This window comes from Notothenia rossii (genome assembly GCF_949606895.1).
Source record: "Notothenia rossii genome assembly, chromosome: 6".
NCBI lineage: Eukaryota > Metazoa > Chordata > Actinopteri > Perciformes > Nototheniidae > Notothenia > Notothenia rossii.
In genome coordinates, this window is record NC_136909.1 from 70,522,681 (window position 1) to 70,549,385 (window position 26,705).

Sequence of the window (26,705 nt, forward strand, 5' to 3'; positions counted from 1 at the left end):
CGCTCGCTGCTTCTATATCGAAGCTCCACCTCCTGTTCCTTCCACTCGTTGTTGTCCTCCTCCTCCGCCATATGCAGTAGCTGTATTTTGCCACGGGGTGGTACACCATGCATGGATAAGTGAGAGCTGGGGTAATTCTTTTGACAGCTCCTCGGCCTGCTGGTGCCTGCTTCATCCTACCAGCGCAGAGGCAATCTGGAGCCATCAAAACAGCTGGAAACACGCCAGGGCCCATCCTCTATGCCACTGCTCCCACTCACACTCTTAGATGCTGGTCTCATACATAGATAAATACATCCAGAAACCCAGTTTTGGACAGAGGAGCCAAGACGCCTTAAGACGCTTCAGTGTTCCGAGGAAGGAAAGGGGTCAAAGTAGCAGATAACTTTGTGACGTGCAATACCTTCTGTTAGGTTGTTTCAAAACAGAGCAGCAAGTGTTCTGCTTCTGTTTCCAGATGTAGTCAACAGTGGAATATATCTTTCTGAATCTATAACATTGAAGTGAAACGATCTGTGCCCAATGCCCACTCCACCTCCCTCATGTACTGTGCCCTAATTCCTGTCTACTCATTAGCAAGAATGAAAGTGCAATAAGGAGAAAGAAAGCCAGGCCTAACTGACACATTTTTCAGAAATCACGTTATCTTCTTGGTATGCCACAAACAGGAGATCTTTCGCTTTTGTTGTACTTTGCTTCCATTTGACTCAGCAGATGTCTATCAGCATCCAGCCGTATCATTAGCGCCTCAGCCATATATTTCTTACATCCTAATTACAGGATATATAGCAGGCAACACCATTTTAGAAGGTGAGTGACTTGAGCATATAGGAGAGGCACACCCTTAAGATGACACATGTAACTGCGTGGGATGTGTTACATTCAAACTGGAGTTCATTTTTTCCCCCGATGAGAGAACCTGTTCCTGCTGCGTTCCCTGTGCAGATGCATCACGCTGTGATAACAGTGTGACATGCTTGGGCTCCTTTTGACATTTGCCTTGATTATGCATATGTTAACTGTTTTTTCCTCATCTGCAGCTTTTGCTCTGTTTGCAATGAAGACTCACAACGTATTGCTGCATCCTAACAGTTTTACCACTCGAGTGCAATGCTAGCACAAGGGACCTATAAGGATATATTGCATACAATGTGTTATTCAAGGTAAAACATTTCCATAATATATTCATTGTAAATTGACTGTACAGTATACAGTAGCTTTACATACAGTCAATGTCCCCTTTGGCAGATGTGATTGGTTATTATAAATGAATGAATAGCAAATTAACATGGTAATAAGCCCCTCAGTGATTGAGCTGAAACATATATGTTTTTTAAATAAAGAAAAAGTCTGATTAAGTCAATTAAAGTGTGAAAGTCACATTTTATTCAGAAAATAATTGCCTTAAAAGCAGATTATATTAGCAATTGAAGGATTATGCTTGCTCATAGAGCTGGCTGTGGTAGTAATCTGGTTAGATTTGATTCAAACAGGTCAGGGGGCAATCCCCTGGTCCAAAAGTTCAACAAGCTAATGCTGAAAAGGCAGAAACCACAGGACCATGCTGAGCTTTGAATTGGTGCACACAGAAATGTCCTTAAGACTTGTTGGTTTACAACTACCTAACTATAGGTTACTTACGTAACCCCAGTTCTCAGAGTAACATGTAGTGAGATGTCTCACTATGGGATGCGCCTCATCGCGGAGCAAACAGAAGCATCAATCTCATTACGCCAATCCTGATTGGCTGGTGATCTTGACGTCAGCGTCAGGGAATCCACCCACCCTATAAGTAGCTTGCGCCACGTCGCAGCGTCATTCAAAATAAGCACCTCTTCTCGCTTCACCTTAGCAAGGAGGGCCGTCTGGTGAGACATCTCACTACATGTTACTCTGAGAACTGGGGTTACGTAAGTAACCTATAGTTCTCATTCATAACACTCCGTTCGATGTCTCACTATGGGATATTGAAGCTCCCGTATTGCCAGACGAGCTTATCTCGAAAATCACCAAACCAACCAGAACTTAAGGTAGAGCTCTGACTCAACACGGGGCCCAGCACTGCTCGGGTCACACTAGGAGCAGAGATGTCTAGCCTGTAAAAGCGGACAAAAGTGAGCGGCGAGGACCAGCACAAATGTCTTGGATGGAGACACCCTTGAACAAAGCCCAGGATGTAGCCAGACAACGAGTCGATTGAGCACGCAGACCCGTAGGTGCCTGCAAACCCTGACTCGCATAGGCCAAAGCAATCGCTTCCACAATCCAGTGGGAGAGCCGTTGCTTGGTAACGGGCTTGCCCTTCTGAGGGTTAGCCCAGGATATGAAGAGTTGGTCACTACAACGAAACTCTTTTGACCTGTCTATATAAGTGCGTAAAGCACGAACTGGACACAGTAAATTCGGCCGCTGTTCCCTGGAGGAACACAGCGGCGGAGGAAATGCCTCAATGTCAATTGGGGTACATGAACCAACCACCTTAGGTATAAAGGCAGGGTTGGGCTTCAGCAACACTCTCGTTTGCCCCGGGGCAAACTGAGTGCACGAAGGATGTACAGAGAGCGCATGAATATCATTGACTCGCTTGGCGGATGCCAGAGCCAGTAACAGCACTGTCTTTAGCGACAGGTGCTTCATGTCAGCTCCTTCCAGGGGTTCAAATGGGGTTTGAGTGAGCCCATCTAAAACCACTGTGAAGTCCCATAAGGGCACCAGTGACCTGGAAACAGGGAGGAGCCTGCGAGCTCCCTTCATAAAACGGCAGACCAAAGGATGTTGGCTAGCCGTCTTACCCTCAAAGCCCGCATGGCATGCAGCAAGAGCAGCCAGGTAGACTTTGATCGTGGAGAAAGCTCTGTGTTTATCAATTAGGTCCTGTAGAAATGATAAAATCACTCCCACAGGGCATTGAAAAGAGGTGTGCCCTTTTTGAAGGCACCACTCCTCAAACACCCTCCACTCACAGTCATAGAGAGACCTGGTGGAGGAAGCTCTCGCACTCTGAATAGTGTTTATCACCTTCTGCGGGAGACCCACTGTATTCAGATGGTACCACTCACGGGCCAGGCCCATAGGGCCAGGCGCTCCGGGTGTGGGTGAAAGATCGTCCCCCCCGCCTGAGACAGTATGTCCCTGAGTAGGGGGAGCTGCCACGGCTGTCCGCACAGCAGCTGATAAATCTCTGCCAGCCAGTACATTGCAGGCCAGTGCGGAGCTATCAGGATCAGTGTGTGGCGCTGTTCTCCCACTCTGGCCAGAGTTGGGGGTATCAGAACCAAGGGTGGGAACGCGTACAGGAGGACCGGAGGCCAAACGTGCGCGAGCGCGTCCACGCCTAACGCTGCGTTTAGATCGCGCATTGAAAAGAACAGCTGACAATGAGCATTTTCTTTTGATGCGAACAGATCTACAGCGGCTCGGCCGTAACGCACCCACAGCTGACTCACAACCATTGGATGTAGAGTCCAGTCTGCATACAGTGGTACACCTCTGGATAGCAGATCTGCCCCGAGGTTCATCACTCCTGGTACGTGCGTCGCTCTCAGAGAGAGGAGACGTCCGCAGCTCCATAAGATCAGTTTGCGTGCCAGCATGTGTAACTGGAGAGAACGCAAACCCCCTTGACGGTTTATATACAATATTGTGGTTGTATTGTCCATCCTCACGAGGACATGGTGTCCTCTGAGAAAAGGCAGAAAGCGTTTCAGGGTGAGGAACACCGCTAAAAGCTCCAGGTAATTTATGTGCGACCGCTGGAGGTCTCTGCTCCAGAGACCCCTCACCGGTCGACCTTCGTAAATACCTCCCCAGCCTGTCAGACATGCGTCGGTGGTGACCACCTTCCGCGATAGGACAGCACCCATAGGCACGCCCCGTACTAGAAAAGTCGGGTGCAGCCAGTGGCGCAGTGCCATTACGCATTTCATAGTGACCATCACTCTCCCCGCGCCATGACGCGCGGGGTTTAGTCTGAGGGCGGCTACCCAGCGCTGAAACTCCCTCATGTGTAAGCGTCCCAGTCGTACCACCAGGATGGCTGACGCCATGAGCCCCAGTAACCGCAGACATGATCTGAAGAGAACATATTAGCGCAACCGGAAATGAGCGAGGCAAGCTCTGAAAACTTTCACTCTTTCCGCTGACAGGCGGGCTGTAAAGGGCACCGAGTTCAGGTGTAGACCCAGGAAGAGTACAGTCTGGGCTGGGGACAACATGCTCTTTTCTGTGTTTATTATGAAACCCAGGTTGAGCAGGTGTTTTACGAGGGTATTTGTCTGCGTAATAGCCTCCTGTTCCGACTGTGCGAGAAGCAGCCAGTCGTCCAGGTAGGTTGCCAGGCGAATACCCTGTTGTCTTAACGGGGCTATCGCGGCTTCCATACATCGCACAAACACTCTTGGACTGAGAGACAGACCGAAGGGAAGTACTCTGTACTCGTGACAGACACCCTGAAATGCGAACCTCAGATATTTCCTGTATACTAGCTTGAAAAATCAAAACCTTACCTTTATTTCCAAAGAAAGAAACGTCGAGGTAGATTAACAGTCTTCTTGCGAAGCAGAAAAGTAGCCGGTGAGCGCCCGTCGACCGAAAGTTAGCTTTGGGTTCGGTCTGTGGACCGTTAAGCTAGCCCGGCTACCGATCTATCGAGATGTGCTCTGAAGCAAGAAGAGGGGTTTGAATGACGCTGCGACGTGGCGCAAGCTACTTATAGGGTGGGTGGATTCCCTGACGCTGACGTCAAGATCACCAGCCAATCAGGATTGGCGTAATGAGATTGATGCTTCTGTTTGCTCCGCGATAAGGCGCATCCCATAGTGAGACATCGAACGGAGTGTTATGAATGAGAACACATATGGTATAATCTTTTTAGATTTTTTAAATAGCAATGCAGTAAAAGAACATGTTGTACAATGTCTCAGGGGTAACTTCACTCAAATGTCTACGGTTACAGTAGTACTATAGACATCCACAAACAAATCTTGGATATAACGTCATAAGTTATAACTCTAACAACATGAAACACTGCTGAGGACTGAGATTTTATTTTACTATGAGCAGCTTCAAAAACTGCACTTTCAAAGTAATAAACTACTGCAGAGTCAGGTTTATGTCGGCTCCAGCTGAGACATGGAGCTATAAGAGTTCACTGTGTGACACTCACTTCTCCTATTTCTCTTCTCTGGAGGACGGAGAGATAAGTATTCTGCACCAGGTCTGGTCATGAGCGAGTGGTTTGATGAGCCAAATGGTTAGCAGAAGACAGCCAATTTACAGGCCAGTGTGCATGGTGGACGTGACCAGCAGTGTCTCAGCGGTGCATCAGTTACCTGCCACTCAACATAGTCTAACATCAGGAAGTCAACACTACACATCCTGACTCATTCTGTCTGCCTCTCTGTGGCTGTCTGTCTCCACATGAACACTTTCTTTTCTGCCTGGTATTACTTTCACTTTGCTGCTTGAGAGCTGCTGATGTTCAACTATCAGCCTAGATACAAACAAATCCTTCCTGCCTCCTCCTTTTGTCTGGATATGCTTTTTATGTGAATTAGACATGTTAAATCTAACAGTGTTGTCCTGCATCTCATTTAAATCTGAGAGCACATATTTCAGTTATTATCTATACATCCAGCAGGTGCACCCTACAGCAAGCAGTTGATCCGCTCTGTCACTCATCCACTCACTTGTTGTGACCATGCATTACGCTCCACTCACAAACTCATTTTCACACCATAGTACCACGAGGATCAAAGCTTGTGAGCGGTGTGGCAAGTGTTTTTTATATAACATCTTCTCTATATCGCTAGAGGTGTAAAGCGAGATGACCCACTGAAAAGACCACCTGCGGGCGTGAAACTCACTTTATTAAAACGTATCAACATCACTGTTCCAAAGTGAATATAATGAAAGTATTCTGGTTGTCTTGGAATTCAATTATATTCAAGTTTTTAGTTGCATAGTCAACATTTCACACTGGTAAATCCAGGCTATGCGTACCAGACAGATGATATGCTTCTAAACAGCTCTTTACATACAAACAAAGTCCTACCTCTTTCACAGGAGCGTCCCAGGTATCCAGTCCCAGAGCAGTCGCACACATAGCGGTTCCAGCCCTCTCTACAGACCCCATTGTTTTGGCAAGGGTTGCTCAAACACTGTTTGGGAGGCTCCTTGGAGCAGGAGGGCTTGACCCCGGCTGCCTTCTGGACCTCGGCCAGGCGCCGGATATCCTTACTCTGTCCGTCAATGAATAGATCCCGAATGCAGCCCACGTAGCCGTAGTTCAGTAGTGCTGTCCACACCTCAGTGGGGAACACCAGCCCCATTTTGTTCTCTGGCAGACCCCCGAGGTAGAGATTCTCATCCAAGTCCAGGATCTCACTTTCTCCAGGGGCTGTGTAGGCAGTACGGAGGGTGTTGATAGAAATGGTACCTAAACAAAATTGGAAAAATGTGCATATGTTTATTTTGCCTTTTTTAAACAACCCTTTCGGTTATTCAAGTGATTAACACATTATAACCCCTGGTGACTGTAGATGTTTAAAAACACTATCTCCCCTGCAGGAACACAAACATCTATGGAAGCCCCAATTAAAGACGGTTTGATGAAGAAATTAGCTTAATTGGTGTTATCCATCTGGACAAGGTCGGGATTTTCTTCATTTACAATGAATGATGAGTGTTGATAAGACACATTCATCATGGGACAGCTAGTCTATTAGTAGCCTAATCTAGGATCCCTAAGAGTATCCTCTCCATTTTCCTTGGATTTCCCATTATAAATCTCCTTTATCTATAAAGCAGTGGTTATAAAAAAGAAAGGAGAAGGGAAGAAAAATCGTTACCCCTTCTTTTATTTCAGTCAACAAAACAAATACAAAGAAACATCATAGCCATCTTTTTGAACTTGATTAACGGACTGCAGGCTGTTTTTTTCACCCTGTCTCTCCCTCTGTTTAGCTCTCCAACACATAAACCTGCAGTGAGAGTTTGTGTGTTTCCCCACCATGATTTATCGCTCTCATTCAGGTTTAATTCTCGATCTGGAGCACGGTAAACAACAGCGGACATGACTGGACTGTAAAGCTGTGGAAAGGAAGGCCTTGCTGTGGGACTCAGACCCGGTGATTAATTTGTATATGGATCTGTTACTCTCAGTGCAGGAGCCATTGTGGACCTTTAATTAATGGTGGCTGCCTCCACTGCCCGCATCCTCATCCAGTAATCTATATACCGTGCTGAGGATCGGCACAGACAGAGGGAGAGTCATAAAGGAATAGTAGGCTAAGGATGCTCAAAAATAGAATAGCCATGAAGTTATAATTTGCATTTTGAGTGGCAGATACATGCCATGGCAGATATGAAGGAGCCATTGGCTGATTGCCTCGGGCTAAATGTCAGGGACCGAACTGCTTGCTATGTGGTAGAAAAGTGCAGCTTTTAAGTTGCTCTTTTAGTTAAAGTGTTTATATTGGGAAAGAAGCCCTAAGCCACACATGAAGTTTCAGCAGGGCTGCCTGGCACATTTAAGAGACACATTAGACATAAAATGGGGCCTTTCACATTTCATTACAGCTACCATTAGCATGCATGATTGTACATATCACAATTAATTGCACGTATGATAAATATCTGCATCTGTTTTCAATTAGAGGACACGTTCATTGTGTTTTTTTTCCCTTTTTCAACCTGTTAAAATCTTAAACACTGCAACAAAATAAAAAAGAACACTAAGTTAATAATAACCCTGGTTATGCAATTTCTTTATAGCCAAGGTGAGCCAGCCTCATTGTAGAGGTGCTTGAGAGAGACAGCTAAGGACTTAGTGCACAATGATTAACCTGGTCCCACTAACATGTTCCAACTCTTTTCTCAGGGTCTTGGCCCTCGGCATCTGTTTCAGCACTTTCCTGCCGCCACCCACTACCCCCGCTCTCTAGCCACAGCTGTTGTGACTACCAAGCTTTGCACACTTGGCACAGGCCACCCGTCACACAGCCAGAACAGCTCCCTTCAGGTTATCGCTAACGAGCTCAGTACATCAAACTCATTAGCAAGGAAACTTTTCTCTGAGTAGAGCAGGTGCCCGGCTGAAGAATGAGGATCAGCGTGGATAGCGTGAATCAAGATGGAAGATCTCCCCATTCAACACATAATAGCCGTGGTAAAAAAAGATCCATTGTTTGTAAAGTAAACACTTTCTAATCCTCTTCTTTAAATCCCATGGCATTGGTACCTAAACGTAAGTGTTTTTATAGTTGTTTACAGCAAACAAGGATGCCATAGACTCTATAAGCATTACATTAATGCATACAATGTTCAAATATTGTTCAAATATTGCTTACTATACATGTTTCATATTCTATAATTCACTACATTCTATTTTGCTGTAAATTACTCTTTACTTTATTGTATTGCTATCTATATTTGTTTACATTGTTCTTAATATAGTCTGCTATCTGTGTACTTTTTGGATTTTTTGTTTTATATTTGATGTATGCACCATGACATCAAGTCAAATTCCTCGTACGTGTGAACCTACCTGGCAATAAACCCGTTTCTGATTCTGATAAGACTACAGTATTCATGTCTGTCTAAATTGATATAAGTGGGAGACAAGAGAAGGTTGTCAGCATCTTTCAGGCTTCTGCTCAGAGTGTTCTGCTCACTTGTCACAGTCCTGTAGAAAGTGTGTAAACAGTCAAGAAGTCGGAAGGCACTATATAATCCCATGGGGACATGTGCCATCACCAGGCTAGAAGCATAGGAACCATATGACATATGCACACAGTGCAGGACGGACTATGTTTGGAACAGTTGTCATCGCCAAGAGGGAGACAAAGGCAGTGTCTCTGTGAACGCTGCAGAGCATAAAAGAGGAGGAGATGGATACAGAACAAGATGGGAACATGGAGATAAAGATGTCTGGAGAGAAGATGAGGGAGGGGTATATGATATCAGATAAGAAAGCAGATGAGGGAAGTTGCAGCAGCAAGTCATATCTAGAGAAGCAAGCACAGGGCCACACATACAGCTAAGGTGGGTTGATTAAAATTACGATGCAGGCGTTAAATGAGAATGTTGACAAAGACCAGCATTCCACGACACTCTAAAACCCATCGACCACATTTCTGTTCTCCCCTTCTTTCTCGGTGTCCTGAGTGCTACTCCATCATCAAATCTGAAGCCAGAGTTCCAAAGGACATCTCAGATCTCTCTCATACTTTTTCTGCATCAGCAGCACGGCTCAACTTGGCAGGATGTCCCCTAACCCCACTCACACATCCCCAAAACATGGCAGACAGGGGATTACTACAATCCAGTTAGGGCGATACGGCCAAATCTCTCTATGTGATTGGATTCTCTGTAGAGCTTGCGAGTGGGCTGTGGGGATAGAAGGGATGTGTTGTCTGTATCTCTGCCTATGTGTCTGTTTGTGTACTGTATGTGTGTGCATGTTTGTGTGTGCCCTGGCAGGAAGTGGGGCTTCAACAGAGAAATGTCCGTGTAATGTCTCTGATGAGTGACCCACAGCACTCGCGGCCCAGAAGCCCTCACTTAAAAGCAGAGTGTATCTCAGCGTCTCTAATGCATTGAGGTTAGAAGATTCTGTCTGAGAGCGAGAGTCCATTTACAGTTTGCTTCCTGCAGGAAGAGCCGGCTAAACTAAATAGGGCAGGGATCGTTATCAGGCACTGTCACGGATACACGAAGAGCAGCTCGTGGAGGACCCGGCAGCAGCTGATTTCCGGCTGTTGATTTTCAGTTTTGAGCGATGCATTTGGAGTTGTGTTTTAATAAAACATCTGACACCGATGAAAAGCAGAGCATACCGCATGTTTTGTGACTCGCACTCTTGTAAGACTAGTGAGTACTTTTCTTATGTTTTTAAATGATCTTATTTCTATAAATCATTAAAACAGTAGTACTAATTAGAGCTGGGGTGTAAAAGTGCCGACACAAGCCAAGCTAAGGTTATGTCGTAGGAGGGACAGGGCTTTTTCTACTGAGCTTCACATGTGGACTATAGTGAAATAACATGTTGACAGAGATGGACCATCCTCCTTCAGGCTTTTATAAAGGTTACAAATTGTTTAGAGCATGACCTAGAATATCATTCCATCAAAAATATTACTTTATCTTTTTTTGTGTCCATGAAGTAAATGTTACTAATGTTAAGAAACAAATATATTAAAATCTGCGTTCAGAAAGCTGTTAGGATAATGTCTAAATAACTAGATATTCACAAAACTGCTATGTAATGCACTATTATAGTAACCTGTGGGAATGGAGATTTCATGAGGCCTTTACAGTAAAAAGGAACTGACAAATTATAAATGGTACCATTTAAAAGTGCCATACACACATCATTACACACCCTTAATAAAATAGCTTTTTGCAGTTTATAGATATTTTATATATTTAAGGACTTCATATTTGCAGAATTAAATGGACTTATGTTTAGTAGGGTCAGCATAGGTAAAGTTCATAATTTGTATCACTTTGTGAGTGCACTGTGTAGTAATCTCACCATCTTGTTACTAAGTCATCATAATACAGACCTTTTTATGTCCCATTTACACTCTAGTATGCAAGAGCTGATGCCTTAGACTTTAGGAAAGGGAGAAAAGTTATTTTGAAATGTCATTAGTGCACAGCTCAGCACTGTGCAGTAACTGTCTCAGGCCTGGGAGAGACCACCTCCTGTTTCCATGGAAACTTGGGCAGGGTAGACAGAGAGAACAGCTAGAAAAGATGTTCGATAGCTTTTGTGTGTGCGCACATGTTTGTGTGTGGGGGTGGATGATGGAGGTTACTCGAAAGATAATGAACACAATCTAATTTAGACACCGTTTCTTATCGCTTGGTCTACGGTAACTAAATGTTGTTGATTTATGTTATTTGAGAAGTCACCCACAGCTCTTTGTTGCCCACATGTGTTAAGCTGAATCAAATCAACACAGCACTGTAAATTATAGTGTTCAGCTAACTCAGAGTATTTGAGCTTATCTTTTTTTTTTTAAATACCTTCAATGCTTTGTGCAGTCAGATGTAAATTATTTAAAATAACACATGGATGTGCTCTATAGCTATTCTAACAAAGTATACAGCTCAATTTAGACCACAGCCCAGTATTGCTTTGAGGGGTAATGAAACAGTAAATCTAATTTCCACCTCTTGAGATGGAGTGGGAAATATGGTCAAGGGGTATACAGTATCTAATTTGCAGCATGACATTGCGAGGCCTTGGCTCTAAGCACAGACTAACAAATTGCTGCTTAGATAAGCAAATCAACAGCGACCAGAGGGGAGCAACTCTGAGCTTAGAGGACACAACAGGAGAGGGGGCAACATATTTCTGTGGCAAATTTTACTCTGGAATCATAATCTATGACGCATGGTACCACCCTGTGAAGTTAGTGTCCTCAAAATATTTTAAATTGTATGTCCTGAACGGTTTAAAATAAGCATCCAGTGCAAATCTATCATTAAGCGAAACATCTCTGTCAATGTGCACGTCCTTCACACAAAGAGCAGGTCATCGGATCTACTTCACGCTTAGCGGGTACATTGCTGGGGGACCAGAGTAGTGCAAAGTTCAATGTGGTGCAATTTGGCCAGCTGTTGGCGCTATAAAAAATGATTTTACATTTGTAACTTTTAAAAAGCAAGTCTAAGAAATTATGATTCCTTTTTTCCTGGAAACTTTGGGCAAAGACAAATCTATATACAGTATAAGCCTATTTAGCACATGTATCCCTCTTTTGCCATTCTGAATTAGGTCAAAATCTGTTTTTTATGGTGTTTCTTCCTACAACTTAGAGTATTGTCCTCAAATTAGGTTGAAAACATAATTGGAACAAGCTGGTTTTCATAGTGTTGATCATCCATACAGTTTCGCTATAGCTGACCTTAAAAGTTTGCTCGATTGCTGTTGGCACGGCTTATAGTAATATAATCAAAGAAATAACCGTAAGCTACTGCATAGCTCAAGAACCGTTCGTCCAATTGACTTCAAACTTGGAAGGAGTATTGCAGAGGAAGTATTGCAGGAAGTATTGCAGAGTTCAGAGTACTGCACTGAACATGTTAGAAGTTAATCGGATGAGCTGGTCTTGTGAATTCTGCAAGCTGCACTTAAAGAGCCAAAGCTACTGCATGGGTCAAAACTGAATGGTTAACAACGATGTAGTAGCAGAAGCCCTGTTACAGTGCATATTGTTAGGCTTGTGATTGTAGTAATAGACGGGAAAGTTACCTGATCTGCCATCTCGCTGGAAGTCCACATGGTACCACTCGCCGTCATTGACCTTTTTATTGACTGCCCTTGTCTTGGTGGTCCCTGAGCCCATGTCCAGCAGCAGGTACAGGTGGCCATCCAGCATCTCAATGGCGAAGAAGTCCACCTTGAGAATCTGGGGATTCTTGGAATCCTTCGGCGGCTGTTTGGGCTTGCCGTGGCTGAAGAGGATAAGTCCGTTGGGCTCTGTGGTGCGGAAGTCGAAGGAGATGGAGCCCGTCTTTTTAGCGTTCCACTTATTGAGGACAATAAAGGACTCTGGCGTCTCAAATGTGATGGGGTCCAGAGTGGCCACATTCTCGCACTTGAACGCCACAGTACCATGGACCTTCATCTTGGGATCACCCTGCTTCGCCATCCTGGACAGCTCAAGCCTCACATCATTGTTTTTGTACACAACCTGAATTAAGAGTAGAAAAGAGAAAGTGAGGAACTGCGTTTAAGTGGCACCAATTGTCGCTTACATCACCCTGCACAAAATATAGTATTCTGGTTGGGTGAAGTGTTGAGACCTCTATTTTGACTTTTGCTTGTGTGTCGACTAAAAGAAGAGATAGTCTCAATTTAAAAAAGGTAAAGGGGAGGGTAAAAAAATGTTGATCAGGTACAGTAGCTTCTCCTGGAATTGTGTGTGAAACTTCAGATACAAGTGATACATCACAACTGCTTCCTTCTTTGCATGTGTGAAGTAAAATGCTGATTAAGGCCCCAGTTGAAGCCTGTTATTAGAATAAATGTTTGCTGAAAATAAAAAATGACTGACATTTGCTTTGCATATTTCTATGAAGAATGTCTTTTATCAAAAGCAGTTTGTATTCTCAGACACTGTAGACAAGTTAGAAAGGGTTTGGCATTAGAGTGCTTTATTTAATGAAGTGCATTAGTGATGTGACCTTTGAGAGGCTGAACACTGAAGAGCTAAGACATAAGTGACAGACAGTGGCAGCCTATTATAAAAAAGGAACCACCTCATTAAAATACCAATTAACCATGAATGACAACTATTATCATATTGAACAGTGCTGACCGATTTCCCAACCTGATCACATTTAATTAGCATTTGTCTAGCACATCAACTCTATTTTTCTATGAAACTTGTGAAAATCCTGTGTGACTCGTAAATGCACCCAAAAAGGCATGATACATTTGGTTTCAAAACCTGTAGGATTACATTTCAAGACATCTCTAAATCAAACAATAAGCTGCATTGTGTGTGAGGGGAACGGCATGATGCACTATGTGGAAATCAAACAGGTTTATAACTGTAATTGGCAACAATCTAACAAAAATGAATTAGCAATAACTTTGTCATTATCCAATATCCGTAATGAAAGAGGACCTTGATCAATTGAGCTGAAATAGCAGGTATCCCTCTGTCTAATTTACATTTGGGGAAACTAATTAACATTTTGGTTTGTAAAAGATAGTCACTAAAACATCAGTTGTGTTAGAAATACTTACTACAAAAACACACTTACACACATGAAGTGATTGAATTCAATGTGTCAATCAGTTCCTGAAGAAAATGTTATGAAGAAATAAACTTTAAAAGACAAAGCTGTCAATAGTATGCCAGGCAGACTATCCCCAGGGGGCAGAAGCAGAGTCAATTATCTCTTTCACACCGCTCCAGCACTGCTAATGGGTAGATAAGGTTATCAAGTGACGGATAGCCCAATTATGGTCTGCATGCATATATATTTACATAACAAAAGAGTCCTAATGGTAAATCTATTGCTTGCAACGGGACAAATCAAATGAGTTACAGCTGTGGAAAACTCTGGCCGTGTTCTTTATCTGTTGTCATGCTAAGCGCTCACCTGAAAACAGGGACACCTCCGATGGGATTGCATGTGCATGGAGCATTATGTTTATCACTGAGCCAGATCTACTGTGTCTAACTGTTCAGGTAGATTGAACTCACTGCCGTGCACAGATTTAGGTAAGCTCAGGCTTATTTCCTTGTTAATGCTTTGTGACTGACTATATCAGACTGTATTCATATGCACTGGGGAAAAAAGAAAGTTGAAAAACAGAGGCTTTTATTCCGACATCTTTATCCATTCTCTTTAAAAAAAAGTCTGAAACAGAGACAAATGGAACGGTTTAAATATTCCATAAGAATAGAATAATAAGAAAAAGATAATCCAATTAGAATCTCCTGATACAAGAAATAAAGAGTAAAGAATAAAAGGATGATATCTCTGCATGGTGGACCTTAGTTATGTAGACTAAAGGTGCAACAGACACAGCCGAATACATTTTTTATACCCAAGACAAAGGGCACCTTTCAGAGTCAAAGGCGCTTTGGTCTGAGCTACAACTGCTGCTGCGCTAGTACTGCTGCACTAATTTGTCATCAAGCTATGTGCTGTGACAACTGAGCAATTACTGCACCACCGTTTGTTTTGCCATCAGAACCAACAGGCAGGCGTGGCGGCTCAGACTGGAATCTGCACACAAATACAACAACAAGCCGCTTCGAATCATGCCATCAATCACAGCCTGCAGCACATGCTGTTAAACCGCCGCTCATATGTTATGACATACACAGAAGATGACCTGGAACAGGGCTTCTATAGAAACCAAAAGGCTCCATGACAGTTTGTCAGTGCAATTAATATATCAAATAAAAAAACATTTACGTGAGCTCAACTAACCTTATGATTGAGAGTATTTCGGCCTTGTCTCGGCCTTTTTTTTATAACGCTAATAACAATGAAATAATCCTAGTGGCAAACTACAGGGGAATTCTGTATATCCCACAACTCTTTGCGCCATAATTCATTGACATTAGGATAGTGAGAGCAGCCGCTGTGCTTAAGCTGACCAAGAAAAGGGAGGACAGCTCAGTGGGGAGAGACCAGGCTTAGGGTAGACCAATCCCTTTGTCACCACACCTTCAGCAGCTCAGAGACATGTAGTTAACTAAGATACTATCCTTCAGAACCAGACCTCTAATGAGCTGTACATGGCGTGGGGACATGTGGTCCACACCCTGCCTGCTCATTAAAGAGAGCTTCTTCAGACATCTATGAGACATTTGCTAAGGACAACAGTCTGCGCTTGAGGTGAGTGGGACAAAATGTAGGACACTAGAGAGAGAAGAGAACAAAACATAAGGATGCTTTTCAAACTAAAAGTTGAAATAAATGGATTAATAATTGTGCAGTACTTAAGATATGTTTCTGCCAGACATCTTTATAAATACAAGGCATCTCCTAAAGTAAATGCTTAAGCTCAGAATGTTTTATCAAACAGCCAACAATATAAACACTATTGTGTAATGACCTCTTTTGCCTCATCTGGGAGACGTACATTTAATCTTCACACATTAGCCAAGTGCACCAGGTTGCTTCTGCACCTTTTCTTCAAGTGAGGGTGAGGGTTAAATCTTAGTTGCTAATTTCTAGAACAAGATACATTTGCTAAACACAAAACTTTAAGGTAATAAGGTAAGCCATTAGGCAAGTAGCCTACGATAACATCAGTCTGGTACCTCAGTCCCCAGCGGAAGAATAGTGAGGTGTTTAGTGTGTCAGTTGGCTGACTGCTCATGAAAATTCAACTGCCTGATCTCAGGATCACTGCTCTTCTTTGAAGTGCACCTGAAGGAGCCGTATGAAGTCTGTGCTAAATTCCACTCTAAGACTGTTCTTTATGTGCAGCTGTGTGGTACACCAGACACCTCGGAGTGAAGTTGTGTGTGTGTGTGTGTGTGTGTGTGTGTGTGTGTGTGTGTGTGTGTGTGTGTGTGTGTGTGTGTGTGTGTGTGTGTGTGTGTGTGTGTGTGTGTGTGTGTGCACAATCTTGTGTGTTACATTATGAGTGCACTGAGGGGGAGGTAGAGGCATAATAAAGTTTGTGTGAGAAACAAACTAAAGCAAAGAGTAAAGGAGGAGACAGGGTCAGTGTGTGGGTGGAATGGCCTGTTTTGGAGTCCTGAGGTGAAGCCAGTCATATCCTGAACACCCACCAGCGTCAGAGAGTACACAGAAGCAGTGTTTACCTCCTTGAGGCATCCCATGAAGTTGTTGCTGACTGGAGATCCAGGCAGGTCAGCTGTGCTAGGACTCCCTCCAACATAGAAGAAGTCGTCAGAGCCTAGCATGGTGTAGTCTTCCTGTGTATATCCCGTGGTGGTCAGAATCCCATCCACGGATATTGTCACCTAGACAACCAAGCACAGGGAAAAGACACACTATACTCAGACAGCCTAAGTAGTGCAAACTCACTGCCTTTCCTTCTTGTCGTCTATTGAAGACTTCCCTACTTTTCTTAACCCATTTTCATGTCTGTTTTTATTGTCTTTTTTCTTGTTTTTATTATTATTTTGTCCAGTTTGATTAGTTGGAAGACTGCAAGCCTTCAAAAGAATGCTATTCTAGTTAGAGTGTTAGTGAAGTGCACATTTTGTATACAGTGTTAGTATTGCCCCGACAGCAACGTAAATGTTATTTAGCAGACACAAAAATGGTGTTAGTAGAATGTTATCTAGGTTAGTTAAATCATTAATCAAATATTAGTACATCCAGCAGTTCTACAAAATAAATCAGAAAGTGCTACTTGGTTAGAAAGGGAGCACATGCTATGATGAGCACAATCACCGTTTAGTATAGTCAATGACTTAGGGTTTAAGAGAAACATGAAACATGAATGCATTTGTGTTTTCTTTTTGATTACAAGCAAAACAAAAAGAAAATGATTGAATGGGATACCGGGAGTCAATATTTTAACACTTGCCATAACGTCAGAAGCATGCAGAGGCGTAGGGACACTGAGATATACGTAATAATTCACCAGGGAAGCACCAAAGACGAACAAAACTTAACTTTCACATTTATGTTGACTAATGGGCACTGTGACATTTGCAACACATAGTCAAAGTGCATGCCATGCAAAGTGAATGGGGGTTCAACTGGCTGAGCCAAAGAGCATCAGGCCAGCCAGACAGGAGAGGGTCCTCATTATTAACCACAGCTTGATGCAAAAGGCTCGAAATGATGCTCCTAAAAAGGTGGATTAAACAGAGTTGGACAGGAAACAAGTGAAATAAAGAGGGTGAAACCAATGAATGAACCAAGAAATTAAAAAGGATTTGAAAAGTAAGCAAAAGAGTACCAACCGCAATTTCCCTTTTTTGTAAATGACGTCTACAATAAAAATAAAGAAAGAAAGAAACACACGGCAAACCCAAACTAAGAAACAATTAGAATGATATCTACCGAACAATGTAGTTTGTTTACCATAGCGTGTCCAATGCCTGAGTGCTTTGTGGAAAAGGGGGGAGAAAGGAAATTAAAAACTGTGAACAGAATAACGATTGTTACTCAAATAATATATGATGGTCAATACTGTTAGTACATTGTTGAACGGTAAAAACCATACTGGTTAGTAGATGACACATTCCATGAATGATGTTAGTTTGTTTCCAAAGCATGTTAGTAACATAGAGAAAGAAGGGCAAAATAAGTTTAACAAGAAAAAAGCAGACTAAGGAAATAACAATATAGCTCCACAGGAGGTGCCAGAGCTCAACCAGTGACTCCCTATGTACCTCATGGTGTTCTTGCACCATGTTTTTTTATGTAACCCAACCTCCTTACCAAAGTCCTGACAAAAGGTTATGATTGACAGACTAAATGGTATATAAGAAATAATACCTAAAGCACATCAGTTGACCCTCTTTTAGAAAGTCCCATGTTCAAGACCATTATGACACATGTATATTTTATATATTATTTTAGGCTGGAGACCAATCCAGGGTATCAGACTTCCCGTCGCTCGTACAATACTGTACCTCTGTTTGGTCTTATTGATGAACTTTAGGATCACTTTACTGCAATGAGACAAAGCAAAGAACACCCTGATACAATGAGGAGGATGGCCATTTGGATTCCCCCAAAGAGCATGCATTCAATATGCATGGTCGTCCTTCACTATTTGAATACAGTGAATGTTCAGGCTGGCTAAATCCTTAGGGTTGCCAATGTTCAATCTTCTGGTTGTGCAGAAGGAGAAGCTTAGTGCTGAGGTGAAGAGAAACATTTCCCACCAGATGAGCAGGAACAATGTTATTTAGGACAAAATAATCAGTCTGATACTGTTGGGTAAATAAATAAGTGTTTGATGTCTATTAAATGCATTCTTCCTGTTTGTCAGGCAAACTTGAAAAGCTTATATTTAAAAAGTAACAATGTATGTGAGACATTACAAATCTTTGCTTCCACTTACTGTATCTAACCTCACCCTGATTTAACGGACATAACCCTGCCTATTATTCTGTAGCTGATTTACACTTGCTTAATCAATGAATATGGCAAATGTTTGCAGATTTTCTTTCGTCAATATAACTGTGGGGTTAAGACACCAGTGGGAGAATGGTTTTCATATCATTCAGTTAAGACAACACTGAAAAAGGAGTTGCTGCTGCTGCAGTAATCTCGTACTCTGGATTTAGAAAATCTGAACTATTAAGGAAAGGATTCTGCTAGATTTTACAGGGCCACAAGTTAATGGTGCGTTAGGTAATTCACTTCAAAAACACTTTTTGTTATATTCCATGGAATGCTCTTAACATCCCGATAGCAATGAATATATTAGATGCTTTGACAATAAATACATACAAATATTTAATCTGTGGAAGCCGTGGCGCTGTAAAAAGCACGACCAATCATCTGAGCCGGCCCGGCTAAAATAACTGGATGGCCTACCTGCCTGTCAGCCTTCCATCTGTGCACAAACTTATCTCGTGCCCTCATTGGTCATGTGCGCGTTCGTGTGTGTTGGAGGAGGGGCTCTGTAAGGAAGTCTGAAGGAAGGGGCAGATCTTTTTCGGCTGCGTAGTTTCAAATTCTAGCGCACTCGAGCTGGCTTCTCCATTCTTACCTACCCTACCTTTAATGGCCTATGGGTATGCAACGCAAAGGACACTAATAAAAGTGGTTTCTGCACCTGGGGCTAGATCCCACAGTTTGTTTCCCAAGGATCCCCCAGTCTTTCACCAGCAACCATAAGACCCCATAGAGGAAACCCCATATCCCATTGTAATATATATATTTGAAAGAGTGAGTCATAACATACAATGAAGCACTGTTCAGGACCTAGTTCTAGTTGTTGAAGCTTTTAGGCAGCGGGGAAGTGGAATTCCAACCAACCACTGACCACTGAGTGGTAGCTAACATTAATTAAAATGGAGTAACAGGTTGCTTGGGTTGAAAGCCACAAATACTGATAGTCTTTTCCCAAGGAGCTGACAAGAGTTTAGATCTATATAATAGTTTCCCAAAAACGTAAAGTTTATTTTAGGGGCAAATACGTTAGATTGAAAAGGGTAGATTGATTATATTGTTGTCAAACATCTGAACGGGTCCGAGTGCTATACGGTTGATGTTTAAAAGCAATTACTTTGTTTCCCCCTCAATTCCTAACTCAATAGAGGTCTTTTTCTATTTCCTTCTAGATGTTCCTGCTCACTTGTGGTTCTGTTTTGTCTCTACCACACACCACCATGATTTAATTAAGCAATCCAATTACAATGTCTGGAAAGAAAATATATTGTATGATGGTAATGATTTAAGTGCATTTCTTTTTGATTCATTTACTGAGTCTCTGCGTCACCCTCTGTACTGTTACCTGACGTAGATTCCTTGTTACTTTGACATCATGCCAATCATTGTCATTAAATTTCCCATTGACTGGCTCCACAAGAGCTTCAAAGGCTCCAGACCCCAAATTAATGACGAGTGAGACAGCCCCATTTTTCAGGGCCAGGTTGACGTAATCAGCTGATTTGCCCGTGTGCAGCATCAGTCCATTCCTCTGTAGGGTTCTGAATGACAACGTGATTTCATCACTGCTGCTTTGAATCGGGTTCAAGGACAAGTCGTAGCAGAAGAACTCAGATCCTTTGAAGGTGGCGACATGCTCTTCTTTTCCTGCAGAGACAAAGAAAGAGAAATGTGTTGCATTAATATCCTGGACTCTTCTGTGCCTGTTGGGAAGCTGTCATAAACAATGAGAAAAAACATCTAAAAATGTGGGTTAAGAATAACACGTTGAATTTGATATTTTCAATAGTTGATATGGCAAGCTCAAATATGATTGAATAAATATTAAAATGCTTACTGCTTTCATTGCTAGAACATACCTACTTATTTTTTGTGACACTTTTAATAAATGTGTAGTAATTACATATGCAGTACTATACAACTGGGAACTACACGCTGCATTACATGGCACATTTGAAGATGCGTACAGTATGCATAAACCGTATGCCAACAAAACTTGCTGTTTATTCAAACCAACCTCATGAGAAGATTTTAAAACAGTAAACATCTGTCAGCATGTCTGTCCCAACACCTCATTCATACACAATGATTAGAGATACATGCATGAAACAATATAAAACAACATACAGTGCAAGCACATTATATCGAATATGCTGCATTTATTATCAATTATGTGATATGCATTATTGACACCAGGTCTACACACACATCTGCCAGCTGCACAGAGACGTGCAAACACACATTTCCAACAGTACTGAAACTCAAACAATCAAAGCAAACATAACTCCTCAGTTAGAAAACAATTTGACACTTTAGAGCAAAAACAGTCATCAGGCTAAACAAGAAATGTATGGAAAACCATAAGTAATACTGTATGGGGATTCACTTGTGTTGCCTTGGGGTTGACTGTGTGTAATACAATTCGATGTAAAAAGGGTGGCTTGTGTTAATTAGTGGGGGCAACAGTTTGACATATTGTATGCATTACCTATTCTAAAGTCCATATCTGTAGTATAAAGAAAAGTAATAGTAAATGAATAGAATAAACTAATTAGTTTAGTATTTATTCAGTGTCCTGGTCATATATCTCTCAGACTGTTCAATCGGAAACAATTACTGTGACAGCTTCATATGGATTTCTCCCACCATTAAAAAAACCACTCAATTAGTTCAGCTTCATACATTTCTCAATAAATACGAGCATGTCAGCACTCAATAGCCCTGCTCAGATATGACAGGAGCTAGCCATAGCTAAAATAACGTTGAGAAAAACTGTTATTGTGAGATAAAAAGTGGCACTGAGCATCAGAGGGTGATGCATGTGAACACCCATTAGAAAGCGTTTAAAAACAGGTTTAGACAGATAACAAGCCATTAAAGCCACGAGCGGAAAATAAACCACCAAAACACAAATGGACTAATGCATTCAATTATCATAAATGAGGAGTGCTGCGTATTTATATATCCTTGCCAAACAAACTCAGCCACACATTGAAAATACACACACACCCAGAATACTTAGAGTAGCACCCAGGCATGGATACAACAACACAACAACTAAAAGGGGTTGCTGTCCACAATAATTTGTCACTTCATTGATTCCCCCTTAAAAGGCACTATAGTGCACCTCTGGGAAAACTGCAAGAGGTCGTAATTGAAGTTGGCTGGATCTTACCACTCTTTGGTCATTCCCTCAATGTCTGAGCCGCCTATCAGTGAAAATGAGAGACTTCTACCCTCTTCACTAAACTCACCCATCCCTGCTCCACAAGCTCAGTGGCCACATAACAAATAGAGCCAATAGTTTTGGGTCATTCTCATCTCTCTTTCTACAAATATCCCCATGCCTGCACTTCGGTGAATTCCCCTAACCAATGGAGAATGAATTGTGTGTGTTCAGCAGGGGTGCTGTTAGGAATTTACAACACTTAGGGTTCAACCCAGAGGCAGTTTCAGTGCAGGGCATATATCTCCTAAGAGAATCCTATTTCCATTCAAACACTGGCAGTACGGCTCCACAAACGCAGGTATAAATGAAGCAGAAATATGTGAACATCAGTCTGCACTTAGCTGCAATATATTAAAAAGAAGGGGGGAAACATGTGTTAAATCCAAATGCCAAACGCTAGTCCTGAGGGGAGTTAAAGTGACAGGATTGTTCTAATAACTAACTTATTAAAGACACAAGAGACATTATTTCAAAAAATATTGACTTTTGCAAAGTATTCAAAGCTTAAGCTTTTCAAGGCATTTCACCATAAAGCTCTGAGCAAAGTCAAACACCTGTAATGGTCCATCTGGCCTGTAATGGTAGTGAGCTCACAGATGGCTCCTTTAAGATGTCTTTACATATTTGGATAGAAATAAACGTGCTTACAGCCTGGACTAAAATAAGGTTTTAGTATCTATAACCAATACCAACATGTAGGCATTATTTGGGATGTGGATGCTTAGATTGACAGGTTTGTGCCGTCTCATGTTGCTACCTGCTCGCTGTCTGCTCAGCTAATGATGCCCATTTTTTTTAAAGAAGCTACGAGTAAGATGGTGGTGCCACTGCCCAAAAGGCAACAGAAAGGGCCTCCCACTAAGCTTCCCAGCAGCTCTTCAGACACCTGTGGGTTTCTAAATTGACTTTCTCCTACAATGAATTCATTGATATTGAATTTAAAAAAAGGTAAAATGTCCATGTGTAATGTAAAAGGGGTCCAAAGTAATGTCTCTCTCCAAGCACTTGTAAAGATTCAAAAAGTGTTGCAAGGGTTGAAAGAACCTGAAAGCTGTGAAGCCAGGTGGAATTAAATAACAAAACAAAAAACAAAAATAAAATAAATGTGCCGACAATTATGCTTCAAGTTTAATGTAATGTATAACACGTTCTACTTCTCATATTAAACATGACAGTGACTGGCAGCAGCACCCTCACCATTATACAGACGAATGCACAACAACTGTAGACAGCTGAGCCGCACACTGGTGTGTAGCTCAACACACACATGCCAGATTTAAAGCAGGATCGTGTAAAATAAGCACTACATCTAATTGCCCCACCCCCTTGGGGAGTAAGCACATTCTGAAAGTAACATTTGACAATTTTGACAATTATCCCCTTTACACATGCTTGAAAGGGATAATGACATCCACCTGAATTCACCTCATTAGACTTCTCTGTGCAAAGAGTGCAGTGAATATGAATATGTTGTGCAGTCAGTGTGTAATTCCTGAGCCTTGAAAGAAAGACCATACTGTAGCAATGGAACTGCTTGTAGTATGCACACCTGTGCTTCTCTTTCAGACACAGGGTCACAGCAGACACGGCAGTCTGCAGTGTTAACATTAAGCATGTGTCACTCAGATGTATTATTTTCCTAGAGATAAAAAACTTTTTGAGCTGGAAGAAGCATGCTGTTTTGTCATTGTGTTCTCCTGGGTATTTGGGCATATCCCACTTGTCTCTCTGAGCTATCCTATGGTCTACACTACAGTCAATCAAACTACAGCAAGAGGCCGGCACCTTAATGCCCTTGAGTCATGACACTGTGAACATGGATAAGATCCATAGAATTTTTCAGAGGACAGAGGACAGGGAAAGACAGGAGCAGAGTGAAAGAGTAGCTCCTAAGGAAGGGCCATAAATAGAAACAACTAAAAAGAATAAAAAAGAATATCACTGTCTTCCCTGACAACAACTTTTAAACAAGATGATCACAAGTTGTAAAATCTTACGACTAGAATATTTGAAGTTATTCTTTCCTTAAATGTATGACATAAATATAATGTCCATAATAAATGTAACTGTGCTTTTCCACTGATTTTCCCATAACCTCTTTGACAGATAGGATATTGTCCTCTTCCATAAATAATTGTTAATCAATAGCATGCAATTGTTAGTGCCATTCAGGAACCTCATTCTCTATGGTCACATTACATTTGTGTTTGTGGTGCGGAACTAACTGCACATATTAATGGAAGTAATACAATTATTCGCCACTCAAATTAAATTAGTGTCACAAAGAGTCAAGGTGGTATGTTGGCCTATGTTGCTGCATCAAGCTACTACAAACAGCTAGGTATACATCACTGCATCAATATCAGAGGCAGCAAAAGGAACGTTTCACCGTCAGTTAACTAAGTATGTAGATACAAATCACTCATTTGTTATGAAGCACCAGGAGGCCATAAGCACGAGCATATGTACAACAGTGCCAGCATGTGGCCGAGCGACCAGCTTCCCATCAGTCACTTTGCCCTGACACTAATCTGGCATCTGGAACTCTATGGCTTCTTTTTAAATGAGCTTGCACCCAGGGGAGTAGGCTGCCTGTCAACATAAAACCACAACACAACGGCGGCAGGATATGTGAAAAATTACCTATGGAATTAACGTCAGGAGCAGTTTTGAATGTAATTGGCATTATTCAAATCAGTGATATGAGGATCTGATGAGGTAAGGAAGGAATACATCATTTGTTAAATATTGCAGGGGCAAACTTAAGATCAAATGATAGAAAATGACAGAAACATAACATTATTTATCATTTAATATAGAGACATTAGTGTGTTTTTAAACCACTGGAGCTATTTGCACATGTATGATACTAGAAAAAACTAGAGAATGCAATTCCTGAAGAAATTGCTAGTGGGAATGCTTTATGCTGAAAAGCTGACACTGAATTGCTATGCTGAAATGTAATGTGTAAGAAGAAAGTGAAGAATTTAGATTGGCATTTGATGACATCCCATAATACCCTTAAATGTATTGATGGCTGCATCGTTACCAAACCTGTGAAGTTTTGTGCCGTTTGGAGCATTTTCACTGAAGTTATGAGAAAACCGTGTTTCATGGCGAGCCTTATGTTACTATGGCAACAGCATGTCCCGTAGATGTCTTCACGGCTGGACTGTTAGCACACATGTGAAGTTTGAGCACTTTTTGAACATTGTCATAGGTATAGCGACATCGCCTTTTATGTCGAGGGATGCGTTTCCATGGAAACGGCATATGATGACACCCCATAATTGACGTAGACCTGTTGAGGGCAGTACCATTAACCATTATATGAAGTCTGCTACTCAGAGCATGCAGTTGGAGTTATGACATCATCGTGTTTCATGACACAGGTGTTTATATTTGAGCTAATGAGGTGTCCAGAGATCAAAGGTTTCCATTGTTCTGAATGAGAGATAAAGCTCTTACATGTGAACGTTTTGTTGAAGAACAGTAACAAATATCGGTTACATTTCAAAGGGTGAAGCATCTCAAGGACCTTGAGTATCTGAAGTGTGCTTTTTGTGTACTTTCGGGTCAATGATGTGGCCTTTTTGGCAGATTAAAGGAGGGGTAGGTAAGTTTGAGAAACCGGCTCGAGATACACTTTTTGTTATATTCCATGGAATGCTCTTAACATCCCGATAGCAATGAATATCTTAAGTGCTTTGACAAAAAATCCATTAAAAAAATGTCATCTGTGGAAGCCGTAGTACTGTAAAAAGCACGACCAGTCATTTTAGCCGGCCCGGCTAAAATAACTGGATGGCCTACCTGCCTGTCAGCTTTCCATCTGTGCACAAACTTATCTCGTGCCCTCATTGGTCATGTGCGCATTCGTGTGTGTTGGAGGAGGGGGTCTGTAAGGAAGTGGCAGATTTGTTCCGGCTGTGTATTTTCAAATTCTAGCGCACTCGAGCTGGTTTCTCCAAAATTACCTACCCCACCTTTAACTAAAGGTGCGCGGCTGCTGCTGTGAGGAAATATCAGCCTGAAATTACAATGGGCTTTAATGGAGACATGTTGAAAGTTTTTGTCACTTCATGCCCTCAAGAGGCATTTTGTTTAATTATTTTTGCTTAATTATTTGTCATTTTTCAAGCTACAAGATGTTTTCCTACGTTTTTCATGAAGAATTATGTCTCAGGAATGTGGTTTGAAATATGAAGGCAAATTTCAAGATTTCCTACACTCTAGCTGTGACATCACACACTCTAGTTAATGTTAAAATCTGAAGAAGGCCTCTGTACCATGGTCTGAACAATGTTTAATATCTCTAAAAGTAAGAATAGAATCAGATTTAAAAGTTGTGTTACACGAATAAAGTCAGAAAGATATGTAACATTTTAAAGTTGGAATGAGGTTTCTGAGTGAAAGTATGAATGAACAGTTAGCAGTTGAAGTCGCATGAAGATTTGTTGAAGTCTGAAGAATTTAAAATTTGATGAATTATGTGATGTATCTCTGGAATTATGAAAGTTATGAATGATAAAAGTAATAGCAATCGATTCCCGACGGAGCTGAACGTTTTGATGTTCGAACAGAGTTTCTACGATGTTCAATGCGGGAGGAGAAGACCGGCAAAATAACGGGCGGAATAATAAGAATAAAGAATTTTGTGCGTAGAAGAACAGATAGTTGGAATGCTGTTAATAGCATTCCCACTAAAATATATATTGTGCTTGAGTATCAAAGTAGACCCATCACAGAACTACATAAAACAAGCCTTACCCATGTCTATTCCAAGGAGCTGGAGCAGCAGGTAAAATGGGCATTGCTAAAACAGACACCATAATGATGTTGCGCATCTCCAATAGTCTTGTCTTGTTCATGGCAGTCCTAC

General features: G+C 41.8%; 1 protein-coding gene across 22 annotated transcripts in view; it reads right to left on the minus strand.

Moving 5' to 3' along the window:
- LOC307043663 (neurexin-1a-like) overlaps positions 1–26,705 on the minus strand; it is a 248,197-nt gene that overhangs the window by 147,080 nt on the left and 74,412 nt on the right. For 13 of the 22 annotated variants that reach the window (XM_079688295.1, XM_079688282.1, XM_079688280.1 and 10 more), the window contains 5 exons: positions 19,940–20,241; positions 17,551–17,574; positions 16,314–16,475; positions 12,263–12,704; positions 6,053–6,436 (listed from right to left, as the gene is read on the minus strand). In XM_079688295.1, coding sequence (XP_079544421.1) covers positions 6,053–6,436; positions 12,263–12,704; positions 16,314–16,475; positions 17,551–17,574; positions 19,940–20,241 — 1,314 coding nt within the window. Of the gene's footprint in view, positions 1–6,052; positions 6,437–12,262; positions 12,705–16,313; positions 19,889–19,939; positions 20,242–26,705 lie in introns of those variants that run through there. The other 9 variants (XM_079688285.1, XM_079688296.1, XM_079688284.1 and 6 more) reach the window with 2 other exon arrangements.